Below are 17,857 nucleotides of genomic sequence, written 5' to 3'. Positions count from 1 at the left end.
CAGAGCGAAGTGGGGAACAGGTGCAGAAAAGGCTTTGGAGGAAACTCTATTACAAAGGAAAGCCCAGAGGCAAAGTCTGGTCAGGGATGCTGCTGCAAGGGGACGACCGCGGGTCCTGCCCACCATGGCTGTGGGCAAGTGAGTTAAGATCTCCACCTACTGCCTGCACTGTGATGAGAATGAAACAGAATGAAGCTTGGAAAGCAGCTGCCTTCTAGTAGGCTCCCCTTCAAATGGCCTCAGCTGCAGAAGCCCCCACGTGTCAGAAAAAAACTTTTGTGCTGCTAAGAATTAGCTTAGGAAATACAGGAACACCTGTCCTGGTCTGTTTCAGTTAAGCCACGGCTAACCATGGTGTGAGAAATTAAATGGATGTTTCCAGAAATAAACAATTCATAACTTGACAACAGCACACCCTTCTGAATCATGTGGTAAGATTTTCTGCTGCCCAGCTCCACCTTGTCCTGTCCAGCCAGGAGTATACTTCTCCCTTTGGCCAACGTACACATCCTATAGGTGCTACCCGCCCGTTACTCACTTAGTAGTTGGCTTGGTTATCAAATTGTCACAGTGTCATGGTGCCTGGATACGGACTTAAGTACTATCCATGATTTCAGTCTCCACTGGGGGTCTTGAAATGTAGCCCCGTGTGGATAAGGCAAGACGCATGTGCCAACAAGCAGGTGTAGTGGCATTCACTTCTCCTGAAGACATCTTCATCTGATAAAACCAGCACAGCTGTGGCTCTCAAGCATGCCCAGATCCAGCTGTGCTTGGTCAAAGTGTCCACAACCTACAACCAAGAGTTACTTAATTTGGCTTTTGGACTTTTCTGTGCCAGCAGAACTCCTTCCTGATGCTGTGGGTTTGGAGTGGGGTAGAATCAGAGACTTGAGCTGTAAAGTAGGTCATCAGATCCCCATGGAGGCCTGAACCTCATTGAATGTGAGTCAGCCCTCTGCAGATGTTGCAAAGCCACTGAAGATGGGGTGGGAGGTGGCTTAAAGTCACCCAGGTGTGGAGACGAGGGAGGCTGTGCTGAGCTCACAGAGACCTGGGGGTTCTATTGATAACCTCCAGTTATGTTATTTCCCTTTTACTCTTAGGAAGGGAGGCGAACTTCCATTTTAAATTCACTCCGCATCCATTGCCAATGGATTTGTTGTTGTCATTAGTCCAGAGAGGATTTGGGGAAGAGGTAGTTAAAGAGGCTAGGGTAAGCCAGTGTAGGAGAGAGGGAGCAGGCCAGACAGTCATGCCCCCGGTTTGCAGGGAGAGGCTGAGATGCTGGAAGCACTGAAATGGGATACAGGAAGATTTGGTGGGGAAAGCCCCAACCAGGGAGAGCCGTGGCAAAGCCTGATTGGAGGGTGTGGCAAAACACAGGATCTGGAGCCAGCAAACCTGGTTTTTGAGCCCTACTTTTGGAAGACATTTTGCTTAGCTCTGGCATGCTCAGCAATTCCGTCACTTCTGTTTCCTCCTTGGAAGAATGGAGAGAGAGACCTCCCTTTCTGTGCTTAGACCCCAGGCAGGCACAGCCCTCAACCCTTTTAGGTTTTTCAACCAAAGAGGGGCTGGACCTTGTGAGCTCGCTGCTGGCCCCTGCTGAACGCCAGAACTGTAGGCTGGGCCTGGACTGGTTTCACATTGATGAGCTGCCACCATCTGATTCACCCCGTCCCAAGAATCTGCAAGAAGTCTGGAGCCCACTGATAATTCTCTGCAGAGACAGGCATGGAGGGTGGGCATCACGCTGGGCGATTGGCACAATGCGCAAAGGATGGGAGAAAGAAGGGAGAGACAGAGATAGCATCACAGGCATGGGCCCCCTTTCTCCTGACTGGATGCCAGGGCCCACTGGATACTGTTTCCAGCCCTGGGAACCTGCATTCTTGACATACCCTTTCCCCCACCACACACACACAGTGCCTCTATTTGCTGATGCCTCCTGAACTGGGCCCCCTGAAAGAGCCACGGATGCAGGTGATGGCTTGAGAATTAAGACCCAAGGTTCACTGCTTTGAGACGCCCTGGTTGGCGCGTCCTCCCTGCAGCACCCCGACGGCTGCCATGTCTGTCTGATTCAAGGGCACCCTCCACACAGTCTCTGACAGGGCCTGGAGACATCCACACTGTGTTGCTGCCCCACTGGGTGGGTACTGTCAGCACCTTCACCTCATGAGGTAGTCCTATGCCCACCTCGGCAGCACCACCTGTTGTACCCTCATCTTCTCTCTTCTGGCTACAGCAACAGAACTATCTGACCTTGGCTCCTTCCCTCCCTGCACTCACTTCAGCTCTGTGGTCCTTTCGTTAGCTTTCAGCCCAGTTATTACCTCCTCTCCAGGAAGACTTACCTGGGTCTGGGTTCCTCAAGGCCCCGGTGCCATGTCTTCCCAGATCGCCTGCATGGCTGTGTTGTTATTGTCCACTTACCCACGTGCTACCTGAGATGCTAACATGCAGCCTGGCTCTAAAGGCGGATGCCAAGAAAATATTGGGGATAAACATTTGGAAGCAGCCAGCCCTTGGCATGGTACCCATTCTGTTCTTGCTGAACTGCATGCCATGGGCAAGTTGTGTAACCTCTTTAAGCTTGAGTTTTTTCAAGGCTGTAGTAGAGATAGTAACATTCCCATCAGAGGGTTATTAGGAAAACTAAAAGGCGCAGCACATGCAGCCCTCATCAGCAGCCCTGGCTTGCGGGGAGGGCTGCCCTGATGTTCACTGCTAATATAACTAAGAAAAATATTTCTGTCCACTGCTGGGGTAGAAGGTCCCGAAGCCTGAGCGGACAATCTGCTGTATCCTAAGAATCAATCTTTTAAAAGAAAAAGAAGGGCCCGGCGGCGTGGCCTAGCGGCTAAAGTCCTCGCCTTAAAAGCCCCGGGATCCCATATGGGCGCCGGTTCTAATCCCGGCAGCTCCACTTCCCATCCAGCTCCCTGCTTGTGGCCTGGGAAAACAGTCGAGGACAGCCCAAAACCTTGGGACCCTGCGCCCGCGTGGGAGACCCAGAAGAGCTCCTGGCTCCTGGCTTCAGATTGGCGCAGCACCGGCCGTTGCGGTCACTTGGGGAGTGAATCATCGGATGGAAGATCTTCCTCTCTGTCTCTCCTCCTCTCTGTATATCTGCCTTTCCAATAAAAATAAATAAATCTTAAAAAAAAAAATAAAAAAGGGCCCGGCGCAATGGCCTAGCGGTTAAAAGTCCTTACCTTGAACGCGCCGGGATCCCATATGTGCCCCAGTTCTAATCTCGGCAACCCCACTTCCCATCCAGCTCCCTGCTTGTGGCCTGGGAAAGCAGTCGAGTACAGCCCAAAACCTTGGGTCCCTGCACCTGTGTGGGAGACCCGGAAGAAGTTCCTGGCTCCTGACTTCAGATTGGCTCAGCTCCGGCCGTTGTGGTCACTTGGGGAGTGAACCATGGGATGGAAGATCTTCCTCTCTCTCCTCCTCTCTGTATATCTGACTTTGCAATAAAAATAAAATAAATCTTTTTTAAAAATCAACAAATCTTTCTTTAAGCACGCCTTCAAGACAGCTGGGAAGTCTGTGCAGCACAAACCACTAGTGAGATTATAAAGTGAAAAATCACCGAAAGTTGAAAGAACAACCGGGATCTTTATAGAGATGGCATGGGGAGGACTTGGGAGCCCTAAACGACTGGAGGGCCACTAGCTGAAGGCAAAGGGGGAGCTGTGTGTGAGGAGCAGGCGCAGAGCCCGGCCAGGCTCCCTAGACAACAGGTGCTGGGCTGCCTTGGGAGTGGGTGCACCTGTGGAGCTGGCCCTGGAAGGTGTAGCTCTGCTCAGCAGAACCTGGAGCCCCTGGGAGACCCAGGAGCAGGTAAAGGCAGCAAGTTGACGTTCTTGCGCGCACAAACATGTAGGCGAAGCTCAAACGGTTCCAAGATGGTGGCAGCGATCCAGAAGGCAGAACAGGCACCGGGAGAGGTCTGGCTGCTCTGGCTCTGCCCTCAAGGAGCTCCTTGGAGGAAGGCCAAAGGGACAAGCAGTGGCCCCGACGCCAGCAGGAGGCGCTCTAAGCCCGCGTCCACCTCCCCGCTCAGCTCTCAGTCTCCTTCTCCGGCCAATGGGTTTGCAGCTGCTGCGGTCTGCACAACAGCTCTTGGACGCCCACCAGAGCTCGCTCCTTCTTCCGGAGCCTCCTCAGGGGTTGGGGAGGTCCCAATCCCGTTCCCTCCGTCGGCTCCGAGGCCTGGACTTGAAGGAACTGCTGGGGGCCTAGGAGCGGGGAGTCAGACCCCGGGGACTGACGGGCCCCAGAGCTTCCACGGTCGGCCTCTGCCGGCTACGGAGTTCCCCTGCCCGGGCGGGAGCGGGGGCGGCGCGCGCTGGCCCGGAGCCGGCCGAAAGCCCGGGGCGCGACGGCAGCTCCAGGAGGTCCGGCCGTGACCTCACGGGGAGGGGCCAGCGCGGCGGCCGGGCGGGGAGCCGAGCGTGGAGAGCGCTGCGCCGGAGCCGAGGCTCGAGAGCGCACCGGTGGCCCCCATGGAGCGGTACAAAGGTGAGAGCGGGGTCCCCGCGGCGCGCACCCACTCCCCTCCCGCCCAGCGCTACGCGGCGGAGGAGGGCTGGGGCTTGTCCCGCGGGCGTCAGGTGAGCAGAGCCGGCTGCCCTCGCCCAGGGACCTGGGCCGAAGAGGGGGCGACAGCGGCGCTGCCGGCCGGGCGGGAGGTGGGGGACTCTAGCTAGGGGTTGACCGAGGCTGGGACACTTTGGTCCTCCTAGGTTTAGCGCACTGAAGGGAGTTGCGGGTAGGTACAACGCGCAGAAGGGGGCGTGGCGGTGCGTCTCACCTGTGGGAGGAAAGAGGGTGCGCCCGACCTCACCCCAGTGCCCCCCAATCCAGGAAAGGTCCCCAAGTGAGATTGGAACCTTGTCACGCCGCCGGGGGCAACGCTGTTGGAATCTCTCGCCCATGGTTCCTCTGGGCTGCGGTGGGGGTTCCCGTTTGGGGCAAACGCTGGGGCAGAGAGGTGGGGGCCTCTGGGGTTCCGCTCCTGGCTAGGTTGGTCTCCACCCAAGTCTGGCGGGTAGGGTAGCTGCCTCTTTCCCACCGGGTCTCTGCTCCCTAAACCACCCCCCCCCCCCGCCCCCCACACACACCTACACGTTGGGTTGCCGCGACTGTCGGCCGGCTGGGGTGTCCGGCAGGTGGAGCGAATGGAGGCGGCTGGGCCCTCGGGGCTTAGCCTGTTGCGCAGCTGGGCGAGCTTTGGGGTTTGGCCGGAGCTGGTGAGCGGGCCGGCCCTGGCGTGGTGGGTGCGCCGCTAGCCCCAGTTCTCGGAGCCCGGGGTTTGGAGTTTGGAGGGCTCGGGTTGCGGATCTGTGGAACCAAGGAAACTGCTCCTTAGGCGGGACGCGGCGGAGCGCCTCCTGCCCCTCGTTCCTTTCGCAGGCTTTTGCATTCTCTCTGGTGCTGGGCGGGTCTCGCCAAACCTGCCAGAGGAAGCGCTGTGTCTATATTTGTTTTCCCTTGGGAGAGTAATACGGGCGCAGGCTCTGATTCCCAAGAAATCTCACTCCCGATGGTTTATTTCTGAAACGGACTATAAAGGGCCTTTGGGGACCGGCCTTAGTCCCCTACACTAGTCGTATCTTCGGACTTTCCCATTGCTTTTTCTCCTTTTTCTCATCGGGGTCAGCGGGTCGTCGGGAGTGCAGAGGACTCAAGTCCCGGGCGCGGCAGCCTGCGGGCGGGTGGTGGGCAACCAGCCCTGAGTCCCTAAGCAGACTTGGCGTTGTTTCTAGACCCTCTTCGGGACCTCTTTCGGATTTATAATAGAGATGTGCGTGGATGTGTTTTTTTCTTAGTGGGGGTGCTTGTCTTACTCTGTAGGCTGGGATTGTGTGCGTTTTGGTGTGCCCCAGTGGCCGAAGGCGCTAAAATGCAGTCTCCACCGCCTAATGCCGCAGCCCCTGGCCTTGTGAGGTGGCGGCAGACGCCGCTCACTCCTCCGCCTGGACCATAGGTCCTTCAGGAGGGTCCCTGTCTGGTCGTGCGGGCCTTGGGTTGCAGCTGCGCGGCCGAAAATTTTGGCTTCTAAGGGCTGGTGGGCTGCAGGCGGAGGGCCCAGATCTACCTAGCGCGCACGGTCACAATTTGGGGTGTTTTGCACCGTCCTGTGACTATGGTAAGGTTTCCGTCTTCGTGGCCTTTGGCCTTGAGCTGATAAAATCTTTCTAGTTTATCTTCTCTGGGGAGCTTAAACCCCGCCCACCCTGGGAGTTGAAGATTGGGTAGCAGCTTTTCACAGCTGAAGGGAATTAGGTGACCAGTTCCAGGTGTTTGTTTTTGGTGCTGCAGGGATCTGCCCCGTTGTTTCCCTCTCAGAGGTGCCGGGTGGAGAATGGAGAAAGCTGCGTGGCAGTAGCTGGTCTGGCTCTGCTCGTGTTTGACTCATTGGAAAAGTCGTTGTTTCCAGTCTCACGGCTAGTATTTTTTTTTTTTTTTACTGCACCTTTCACTAAGGCATGTAGGGAGCCCCCTCTCCTTCCCCCGGACAGGATGGAGAATACTCCCTTCTCTGGAGAAGCTGGTGAGATGAATTGGGCTTTGATGCTTTCCTGAGCGGAGCAGTTGGTCTGTGCAAGATGTGGCATGCTGGGCCTCATCTGATTACCTACCAGGCAACTTGACTAGACCCAGTGATGGCTCCTTTCCTCACGGGGCATCCCGACCAGCGTTTGTCCCTGCTTGCTTGTCAGAGGAGGAGGGTTTTGTTTTAAGGTATATACGGAATTGGCTAAGTCAGCTCGGGGAAAAAAAAATCGAGGTTTGCTTGGAAGCTCAGAAGAGCAGTAAACATGGTGAAGCAAAGTTCTCCCATGTGTGATACTCAGTGTCGGATCGATCAATGTCCCATGCTTGGCTTACTGACTCGCCCGTTCGGAGATCTCCCTCTCCCAGCCAGGTATGCTTCATCTCTGCCTTTGGGTTCTCCAGATGTTTTCTCTAGCTTAAAACTTCTAGAAGACACTTGATGGACGAGTTTTCTTTTCTGCTTTGCCCAGCCCGTTTGTTACTCCCTGAACATCCTCTAAACCCAGTGTCAGCTTTAGGCTCTGGACTGGTTTTTTTCTGTGTGGTAGTCCCGGATGTGGCGCCAAGATTCCTGTTCTTGGGTGTTTACATATTTCTGACTCTTGCACTCTTGGGAGTGCATCGTTGGTTCCCGCGCAGGCACCCATTGGCTGAACTCTCCCCATGTGGCGAAGAATCCTGGTCTCCCAGCTGTTAAGTAGGGCCTGGGCCAAATGGAACTGACCTACTCTCTGCAGTCAGTTTGGAACATCCGAGCCGGAGCTTTCTGAAATTGCATCACGCTTGGGTCCAGGCAGGCCGCGTTGAGTTCTGGGCCGCAGTAATTAGTTCAAAGTGTCATCCTCCTGGGTCCTGGAGCCGCTGAATGTGGCCGCCTGATTCCCCCATGTAGGAGCTGGAGGCCGACTATGAGGTGTCAGGCCAGGCAGGTCTTTGAAAGTTTGTCTGGGAAGGTTGAGTTCTGTGATTGGGGCAGGTGGAGCAACAGCAGAGCTGATTGAACAAGCAAGCTGATGAGACCAGGCTCCTACCAGGCTCCGTCAGTCCCTGCCGTCTTCTCGGGTTTGGGCGCTCAGGGTTTTGTCCCGTGCAAGGCAGTCCCAAGGCAGGGATGCTTCACCTTGGCTGCATGTGGAAACATCGGGGAGCTGCAACAACGGAGGAAGGAGGGACCCCACCCACGATGTTTCATTGTCTGAGGGCCCAGCTTGGGCTACGCACAGTACATGCAGTATGGAAATAGAAACATAAGTACCATGGTGGTCTCAGTCTCCTGTCCCTGGGGTTACTGAATCCCAACCCTGGAGCTGGATCCCCATATGCAGCACGGCATGGTATTTACATGAAACCTGTAGCATCCTCCAGTAGAGGTTAAAAATCACCCTTAGACTAACTTGAGCTCCCTCCTGAGGTCAAGGCTCTGTGAATAGTTACTATATACTGTATTGCTTAGGGCCTTAAGGAGGTGAAAACAGGTCTGTGCGTGTTCAGTGCAGATGCAACTACAGCCAGTGCTGCTCTCTCTACTCAGGCCATGCCAGCTGTGACATCATCTTTGTTTCCCCAGATACTTTTTGATCTGAGGTTATTTGCATCTGATGATTGAGGAGTGTCTCTGATTGTACCCACACCTTCCTCCTCTGAGAAAGTGGAAACTGAGTGTGGAATGAACCAGACTACCTCCCCGCCCGCAGAACTACATGGGCACACCTGCAGAAATGGGGGGGGCGCTCAGCTCAGCAGCTGCAGCCTTTCAAAGCTATGCGAACTCGGCTTTCAGAAAGTCTCCCATGTGGTGCTTGGTTGGGGGTTGCTCATTGTAGTGGCCTTGATCCCTCCTGGCTTTGAAGCTCCTAATGTGGGAGCCCTGGTGCTGTGGCCATGAACTGGTCTGAAGCCAAGGATGGAGAGGTCCCTTGTGCTGAAGGTGGGGTGAGTTCCCTTCTTGGGCAGCAGGGACACTCTGGGAACTGAGTGGGTTCCAGCACAATTAAGGGGCTGGGAGAGGCCATGGGGTTTCAAAGCTCATGAGCGGTGCCAGTTTGCTTCCCAGGCCCTGTACTGACAAGAAACGTGGCTTTGAACACTCTGGCCTTCCCAGAAGGGCAGGACTGGGAGGATGGCTGGTTGCGTGGGAGTCCAGGAGCCCAGGCTAGGATCAGAGGCAAGCAGCTGTTGTGTTTCCCCGGGCGGTTTGCTGTGCCATGTTACTGGCCTTCCCAAGGACTTCTCCATGCTGGTCGCTGCACGCTCCCTGAGGACGCCTGGGAGGGAGGATGTGTCTTGGGAAGCAAAATGAAGTGCAGGAGGGGGTAGGGACGGGTCAGCCAGCAAAGGTCACGATAGGATTGCAATTCTTATAAATAAAACCAATTTCCTGTGAAGTGCTGGAGGCTCTACAGACCCGCTGGGAAAGAGAATGCCCCGGGCTCTCATGTGATGGCACCTCTGGCGAATGCCCGAAGCTGCCCTCCCCCAGCGGCACAGGACTTACCCACCCCCAAGTGGGACACGGGCCCGCTGAGGCCTGCCAAGATCCAGCAGCAGTGGAGTCAGAAACAGCACGTCGAGTGGGATGCCCAGCCTTATGACACCGAGGGTCTGTTTTGCAAGAAGTGCTTAAAGTTGTGTGGGACTCTTTCCTTACCCGAGTTTAGCCAAGAAGGGACTGGCTGCTCAGTTAAATTCTCTCATTCGTCAGGACCTGGCCCACAAGTCTCTTCCCAGGAGGTCTTTCCTGACCCCACCTGTGTCCCTTCAGCATTCTGAGAACAGCCCCCCCAGTGCCTGGCACACTGCAGGAACTGAGCAAATATTTGTTGCGTTAATGTTGTATTGCCTTATAATTACTGTTACCCTCAGTAGGGGAGAAATTCCTAAAAGGATATTGAATGCTGTAGCTGCTCAAGTGCCTTCCATACAACATCCTAGTATTTGCTAAGAATCTAAACACACCCTTGGCATCATCTCTTAATTCTTTATCCTATCTAATGCAATACAAATGCTGTAATATTGAGGGGAAAATTGTAACATAGTTGATATACATTCATTACAAATGCAGCTTTAGGATTTTGGTTCTGTGTTGGTTGGCTTGAGTTGGATGTGGGACATGCAGCAACAGTGGCCCTCTGCACTTCAGAGTCACCTGCTAGGCTGAACTCCACCATGGGGACATTGTCTCTCCTGTCAAAGTGTCCTCCCTGATACACACTGCCAGGCACGTAGTAGGTGTCTGGAACATGCTTAGGGGTGAGGGAAGGAGGGCCTCCCGAGCATGGAGAGCACATACTTTCCTATGCTCTGGCCTTTGAGGGCAGACCTGGCTCAGAAGGACAGTGGAGCGCCATCCCAGAGCCACATTCCGGAAGTGGAGTCGCAGGCCTGCGGTGGATGCCCTGTGCTTCGCCGCCAACTTGAGCCTTCTTTCTGTCTGTTCCAGCACAGGGCTGCTGCTGTCTGCTGGTGCAGAGAAGGATCCTGCAGGTCTCTGCCTGTGAGTATGAGCCTGCCTGGGCGCTCTGCCGCAGCCTGCCTAGCCCCGGCTGCCAAGGGTCCGGGCCTGCCTCTGCCCATGCTGGGGGCGGAGGGCTGGGCACAGCATGGGGTCAGCACTCGAGGTTCAAGCTTCTAATCTGGCTTCAGCCACTAACTTGCTATGTGACCTTGGGCGAGTCGACGAATCTTCTTGAGCCTTGTTTCTTTATTGCAAGTGAGGATAATGTTTACTAATCTACCTTGCAGACTGATTGGCAGAGTAACTTGTAGGAGCTACTGGGTTGAGAATGGTGATGGTGCCTAACTGAGGGGAGCAGATACCCCAGAACTTCTGTGCTGTGGGTCTGCCCTCTTGGTGGGGGATTTCAGGCTAGCTTGGGCCCCGAGATGCCCAGCGACTGCTCTGTGCTGAGGCTAACCAGGCAGTTCCAGCATTCTGGCTTCTCAGCGACAGCACTGAGTAGCCTATCCAAGGGCCCAGGCTGGGGGCTGCCCACTGTGCAGCCTGGGCTGGAGCCACATCCTGGTCCAGCCTCGCTTCTTCAGCATGGCTCAGTAAGTTTACAAAAGGAGAGACCCTGATATTTTAGTATTAGTTTAGAGCTACTTACTAATTTTTGGTTACTTGACCTCTCACTTTTTCGCTAGCTAGTGTCCAAGCTAACCAAATGCTCCATCAGGAGTGGGTGGGGGTGAGAATGCATAGAAACACAGGAGGAGCCAGCAGTGCCCCAGAAGCACCTGCACTGGACCGGGCAAACACAGAATGAGGAGGGACACCCTGCTTGGCAGGAGGAACGGAGAAGGGCACCCACTTGGGGAGAAGCCCCACTCTGCTCCTCTCTAAACTGGCCCTGCCCACTTCCTTGAGGCCCCTACCCAGCGGGGGAAGGCAGTTACAGGCCTGGGGAGCTTGTTTGGAAGCTTAGGCCCAGCCATTTGCTCTCTGCTTCTGATAAGCCAAGAAAGGGGGGAGTCGGCTGTCAGCTCAGGGGGAGCCACCTGTTGGGCACTGTGAAAGCATCAGTGCCCAGGAATGCACAATCTGACACTTGGAGGTAGCTTTCCTGGGCCGAGTGGTCAACCTTCCTGGCTTGCCTGGGACTTCTCCTGGTTTTACCACTGCAAATCCTGTTTCCCAAGAAACGCTGTAATCCTGGGCAAGCTGACACTGGATCACCCTGTTCCTAGCTGTATGAAATGCCTCTAAATCAAGGATTTTTTTTTTTTCATAGCAAAGATGAGCTAGAGCCAACCATTTTGTCTCTTTGACAAGGAAGAGAAAATCCAAGTTTTGAAAAGTAGCAGGTCATAACTCACCACCAGTGACACACACCAGTATGCTAAGTGAGAGAAGCCAGACTCCGAAGCCTACACACTGGACAGTTCCATTTATGGCGCTTTCTAGAAAAAGTACAGCTATCTGTAGGGAAAGAAAATAGTTCAGTCCTTGCCAGGGCCAGGCTGGGGAAAAGGGTGGGTCACCTCGGGGTATGAGGGAGATGTGTGGAATGGCGGAAATGTTGGGTATCTTTATTGCCGTGGTGGTTACGCACCTACAGCTATTTGTCAAAACCCGGAGCTGTGTAGTTCCCAGGGAAGCATTTCCCTGGGTGTGAATTAGACCTCAATCAAGCCAGCTTTTGAAGATATGCCAGCAGACTGATGCAGAGGACCCGCCAAGTGCAGGGCTGGCCATCACTGCTGTAAACGGAGACTGTCTTGGTGTGTGCGTGCCTGCCCTTGGTGCTGCTGGAGGTAGAGCAAAGGGCTAAAGAATTCTGGTGAAAAACAGATTGAAACGTCTTGCCTGATGGCATCTTACATGCTGTGGCCTTTTCCTCCTAACACTGAGTCAGTGCAGTGGGGAAGCTCTTGCTTTGTTAGAGAAAAGGAAAGGCCAAGGGCAGATCAGGCTGGCTGCCATGCGATAACGGTATAGCGCTCTGGGTTTCCCCCCTGGGAAACCACGACTGTCCACACACGGTTTTCATGTTTTGACCTTGGCTGTCTTCTGTCTTTAAGTTGCCAATAAAGTTATTGCCTTGGAATCGACTACCCAAGTCTGTACCATAATTATCTCTAGGTTGACTTTTTGGCAGCCCTGCTTGTCTCTGCTAACCATGATTCGTTTGGAAGGAGAAAAACGATGAGCTGTGAACATCATGTACCTGGTGCCACTTGACATTCAGGGTCAGGCCTCTTGTTCCCACATTGCGATGCAAGGGCAGACTCACCAGCCCTCACTGCACCAGGCCAGGAGACGGGGTGCAGAATCTTCTAAGAATGAAGGCGTCGGGCCCGGCGGCGTGGGCTGGCGGCTAAAGTCCTCGCCTTGAAAGCCCCGGGATCCCATATGGGCGCCGGTTCTAATCCCGGCGGCTCCACTTCCCATCAAGCTACCTGCTTGTGGCCTGGGAGGGCAGTGGAGGACGGCCCAATGCATTGGGACACTGCGCCCGCGTGGGAGACCCGGAGGGGGTTCCAGGTTCCCGGCTTCGGATTGGTGTGTACCAGCCCGTTGCAGCTCACTTGGGGGGTGAATCATCGGACGGAGGGTCTTCCTCTCTGTCTCTCCTCCTCTGTGTATATCTGGCTGTAATAAAATGAATAAATCTTAAAAAAAAAAAAAAAAAAGAATGAAGGCGTCATTCTGACAGCCCTTATGGAGCCTTTTCTTGATAGAAATATTTTTCTTTTGAAAGACAAAGATATGTTTAATCCATTGGTTCATTCCTCCAATGGTCATAACGGCCAAGGCAGGGCGAGGCCAAAGCCAGGAGCCTCGGCCTCCATCTGGATCTCCCTGGGTGACAGGGGCCCACATGTTTGGGCCATGCTCAGCCGTATCCCCATGCTCATCAGTAAGCAGTGAGATCTGAAGTAGAGCAGCTGGAACTTGAACTGGTGCTCATATGGGGTGCCAGTGACACAGGTGACCGCTAAACCTGCTGTATTATAGCACCAAACCCCAAATGGAGTCTTAAAAAAAAACCCAAATGCTTTTCTTTTTTCTTTTCTTTCTTTTTTTTTTAAGTGGCAAAGAATAAGAAAAAAAAATGAAAGCAAGCAAAAAAGAAAGAAGGAAGGAAAGGAGGAAGGGAGAAGTAGACCATCAGAGTTCGCATCTGCTGAGCCACTGTCCAGATGCCTCAGGTGGTCAGGGCCGCATCCACCTGTAGCCAGGAACTGTGAGCTCAGTTTAGGGCTCTCCTACAGGAAGTAGAAACCAGCTACTCAAGCCCTCACCTGCTGTTTCCTGAAGTTTGTATTAGGGAGCTAGAATTGGGAGCTGGAGGCTAAACTCTGGTACCCTTATTGAACCCGGATGTACTAACCCACGTCATAAACTCCAGACCTGCTCTGGCTTTTGCTTCCAAAAAAAAAAAAAAACCTTTAATTCTATACTGGGTCAGACTGCTGTTCAGGTAAATTTTGTCAGGCCCTGTGCGCTGGGGGGCTGAGGCCACGGGAGTGAGAGGCTGTGATGTTCTCTCTAAGAAGACCAATTCCATCCGTGAATGCCACTGGAGAGCTTCACTCGTGCAGCTCCTGGGAACCACAGATATCCGAGCCAGAAAGGTGGTTCTGTTCAACCTGCTTTGGGGTATTCTGCGGGAATCGCAGAGTGGTCTCTGATATAGACCTCACTTCTGATTGCCTTGACTTTGCTGGGATGGGAGGTAGCAGAAAGGAATTCCCATGTGTACTAGGAGGGACACTGCTTAGTGCATAGTCAGGCCTGACTTGTGGCTGATCCACCAAGAAGGACCAAGTTAGGGGCAGCTCCAGGGCCCATTTCTAGTTTGCAAGTATGGGCGAGTTGCTATGGGAAGGACAAGCTAGGAGGACAGGGGTGAGAGGATTCCAGAATCTTCCTTACCTGCATTGCACACTGCTGCCTCTGTATCCTGGGCTCCCTTGGCACGCTGGCATCCTCTGGGGTTTGGGGGACTATCTCAGCCTTCCTGTTCAACCAACAAGTGGGAATTCTGCCATTTCCTTCCAGCCCCCGCCCCATTCTCTCCCCCAGTTTTTACACAACAGGATTTATTCATGTTAACTGTGTTCAAGTCCCCAGATGGGGGAGAAGAAAAAGATTGTGTTGAATGAGCTTATTGTTTGGAGGTTTCACTGACTTCTTTTATTTCATACCCACAGTCCTCAAACATATTGAGCTGATTTACTGAAATTCAGATATGGTCCTGTTGGAAGGAGCCCTATGGGGTGCTCACTGTCCCTGGTACTGGGACCTATTTGGGTGGCAAGTTTGCTTGGGGCAGCTCATCTTCATGTTCATGGTGCTTCAGCTGCAATCCAAGAGTTAGTCATCGCCCTACTGCCCTTTGCATTGTCAGACTTTTTGTGGTGTCCCCATCTAGCATGTTCTTTGCATCACTTTCAGGTACAACAGTTGATAGGAACCCTCCCTGTGGCTTCTTCTTGGCCATGGCTGGAGAAGCAGCAGCTATGGGGCAGAACTACAAGGCATCAAAAAACCTCTCATTCAGCCCATGCTGAATGCAGTGCCGGCTGGCCCTCGACAGCCCTGGCCGAGTTGGGTTGGATACCTTTCCTGGCATTTTGGAGATGGAATCCCTATTGTGGATGCTGTTGGAATTGTGGCACAGGATCATGACATCTGTGATGGTCAAGTGTGATGGTCTTGATGGCTGAGATGTGTTTACTGTGACAGTGGCAGGTGTCTGGGACCTTTGGGGATCTCTGGATAGAGCCAGGGCAGGTGTTTGAGTATGGGACTGTGTGTTACTGAAGTCAATGGGGGCTCATGTCTGGTCCAAGTGCTTAACATCCAGATGCCTAAGTTAGCTTTGGGCCCAGCAGGTAGGCAGGTTGTGTGTGCCAGTGTGAGTGTTGAGTGTTTCAGGGCACCTCTGTCTGCACAGGCTCACCCTGTTCCTGTATAGGCAGCATCCTGTCTCTGCCCCCACTTTATTCCCACTTTTCCCTCCCCCTTCCCTTGCTACCCCTCCCTGTCTTCTCCCTCTCTCTGCTTCCTCTCTCCTGTTCTTTCTGTTCTCCCTTGCCTCCCTCTTGACTTCCCCTCCTCTTTGTTTCCCTCCAATTCCACTCACTTAGGATTGAGTCTTGAGTCCAGAAAGGAGCTGCCCATGAAGGGTCCAGAGATGCAGCCCAGCACCCTCTGCTTCCAGCTCCCAGGGGGCCTCAGGGCCTCCTTGCTGGGTGTCATGGCTGGGCATCTTGGGCTTCCCCTTGGGAGAGGCTGGTGACCTTATTCTTAGTACTTTGCTCCCTCCGAGAAGAGGGGGCATGAGTGCTGCCTTGTGAAGCATGGAGCCTGCTGCTTCAGCTGGTCCAGTACAGCATCACTGAACATGGCCTCCTGTGAAGAGTGCCACCTTCGCTAACCCTGGGAGCTTGGCAATGCCAGCTGGACCAGTGCCCATCAGCGTCACAATGACGTGGAGAAGAGAGCTCTTATCCTTGGTGTGTGAGTCCTTAAGCAATGCCATGCCCTGCTGACCACCAAGGGCTAGAAGCCCCGCCCAGTGCCATCCCCATGGGAGTCCACCAGAACAGCACCAGTGTTTGGATAAAAGTTCCAAATATGAAGACTCCATGGTGACTAAAGTGACTTCTCCCTTTACCCCTGGCTTCTCGGCGGCCAGGCACTCTCTTCCCTGGTGCTCCTTTGGGTTTGGTTTGTGCAGCTGAGAATGCTCCTGGTTGGCAGCGATGGGACGTAGGTGTCTCTCCCAGCCTGTCACACGCTGGCTCCCTCTAGAGAGGAGAGGCGCAGGTCCCATGCTCATGGCTGGAGGCTGGGGACTGCGGTAGATCTGGCAGTCCATGGGGTCTTTCCTTCCCTGAGAGAGTGAATGCTCCAATGCTGTCGAGGCTGCGGGCAGGCACTGGCATGCCCTGTTGTGGGGGAGGTGGACAGAGGGAGGCTGGACAGAAGCCACGCCCTCTGAGGGACACCCTGGGGCTCGCTACTCAGGGTGGCTCAGTTTCAGCCTGTTTCTTCACACCTGGATGCTTGTCCCAAGCCATGGCAGCGTGCAAGTGAGAGTCTAAAGCAGGAGTCCCCATGAGGCTGTGGGTGGCTTGGGACACTTAATGACCTCTCTGTCCCCTGCATTGGAGATAGGAGTCAGAGCAGAAGTGACCCAAGGAATTGGATTGGAATGTCTTCAGTGCTTGCCTCCCTTCTCTGCTTCTTGCAGCCCTTAAACATTTACCATGTATGTTTCAGATGTACTTTGGGCACACATGAGAGACAGAATATTGGAGGAGAGAAGTGTCAGATGACCATCAGCCCCATTTTTTTGGCACTTCCTAGTTAGTTATCTTAAAGGATAAGATCATCACCCTACAATAAAATTTATTTTCCAGCCAAGGGAAGTGGAGGCAGCTTTGGGGAGAGGAAGTGAGAGTGATCATGGACCAAGATCTGCTGAGGGCAGTCCTCAGTAGGCCTTGTCCAGGCCTTCATTCTTGGCTGCCGTGAGCCTCCTAGCTGGGTCTTGGGTAAGATTCTGCCACGTTACTAATTACTTCATTCATGCATGTCCAGCACAAACATACTTGGCAGTTGGGGAATTCTGTGATTGCGATGCGAGGTCAGGAAGTAAAATTATTTTTTCACTTCTGGGCCAACCCAGATCTGTCCAGAGGATGGCTCTTCCCCACCTTGATAGTCTTAACTTGGATGCACATGAACATTTTCCATTCTAGGATTTTCTGTTGGTGGGTTTCACTGAGACTTTAACACATGGCTATTAGCTAGGATGAGCCCAGATTTTATAAGTATCTGAACCAGACTAGTTCCAGGAGTGCAGGTAGTATCTAGGGCAACTTGCCAGTGGCTGTGGAGAGAAGGAGGTATGCTGTCCCATTGTACTACCTTGGAGAAAAATCTGAGCCCCTTTGGTATATGACCTACTGATACTTGGCCGTACCTTGCTTCACTTAGCTCCAGCCATTCTGGACCCCTTACAGTTGCCTAGCTTGGGCTTTTGAATGTGGTAGTCCAATGGCCTAGGAAACTTAGCTTTCATTCAGCCTTGTCACCTTGGCTGCCCAGAGGGTCTTAAACTTCACTGCACCTTACGTAAACCTTCTTGGCCATGTTGGTGTTATAGCCGGTAAAAGGTCTAGATCCTATCGCTTCTCGGCCTTTTGGCTAAGATCGAGTGTAGTATCTGTTCTTATCAGTTTAATATCTGATACGTCCTCTATCCGAGGACAATATATTAAATGGATTTTTGGACGCTGGAGTTGGACTAGGAGCTTGCTCCATCCACTCCGAAAAAAAAAAAAAAAAAAAAAAAAAAAGGTCTAGATCCTACTAGAAAGTAGGATGCAAGTCCCTTCAGGGCTAAGGAGGGTTTTGTTGGTATCCACGGTGCCTCACCCAATGTGTGATGTATCATGAGTGCACAAGAAATAGGAATTGAGAAGTGGCTGCTGTCTTCTTTGAGATGATTATTTTAAAATTAAGACTCCATTTACCCTGGACAGAGTCAGTGTTAACAGCTGATAGAGAGGAGGGAAAGATTTATAATGTTTAAAACCTGTAAGACATAATCTCTTAGCTGCACAAGGGATTCCTGCAGATGAACTAGGAAAAGGCAGCGATCCCAACAGAAAGGATCTTGCATGAAGGATGTGAGTAGGATATTACAGATGAGAACCCACCCAAAAACTTCCAGGCATCTAAAAAAAGGCTTGGATTCCTTCAGTCACTGGAGCCAGGCCACCTGAAGCCCAGTAGGCTGGGAGTAACCAGAAACCTGCATGC

General features: G+C 53.2%; 1 protein-coding gene and 1 pseudogene across 4 annotated transcripts in view; both read left to right on the top strand.

The window, feature by feature from the left end:
- Positions 1 to 4,135: 4,135 nt before the first annotated feature.
- The window catches only part of AFAP1L2 (actin filament associated protein 1 like 2), a 90,849-nt gene continuing 77,127 nt past the window's right edge, over positions 4,136 to 17,857 (top strand). The window contains exons 1-2 of one of the 4 annotated variants that reach the window (XM_004579805.2): positions 4,136 to 4,536; positions 10,016 to 10,069. In XM_004579805.2, the coding sequence (XP_004579862.2) occupies positions 4,521 to 4,536; positions 10,016 to 10,069 (70 nt within the window). In that variant the 5' untranslated portion in view covers positions 4,136 to 4,520. The remainder of the gene's footprint in view (positions 4,537 to 10,015; positions 10,070 to 17,857) is intronic. The other 3 variants (XM_058671340.1, XM_058671341.1, XM_058671342.1) reach the window with 3 other exon arrangements.
- LOC131481806 (U2 spliceosomal RNA) lies at positions 17,220 to 17,374 on the top strand (annotated as a pseudogene).

Source organism: Ochotona princeps, chromosome 13, assembly GCF_030435755.1.
Source record: "Ochotona princeps isolate mOchPri1 chromosome 13, mOchPri1.hap1, whole genome shotgun sequence".
Taxonomy (NCBI): Eukaryota; Metazoa; Chordata; class Mammalia; order Lagomorpha; family Ochotonidae; genus Ochotona; species Ochotona princeps.
This window is presented reverse-complemented; position numbering and strand designations above follow the sequence as displayed.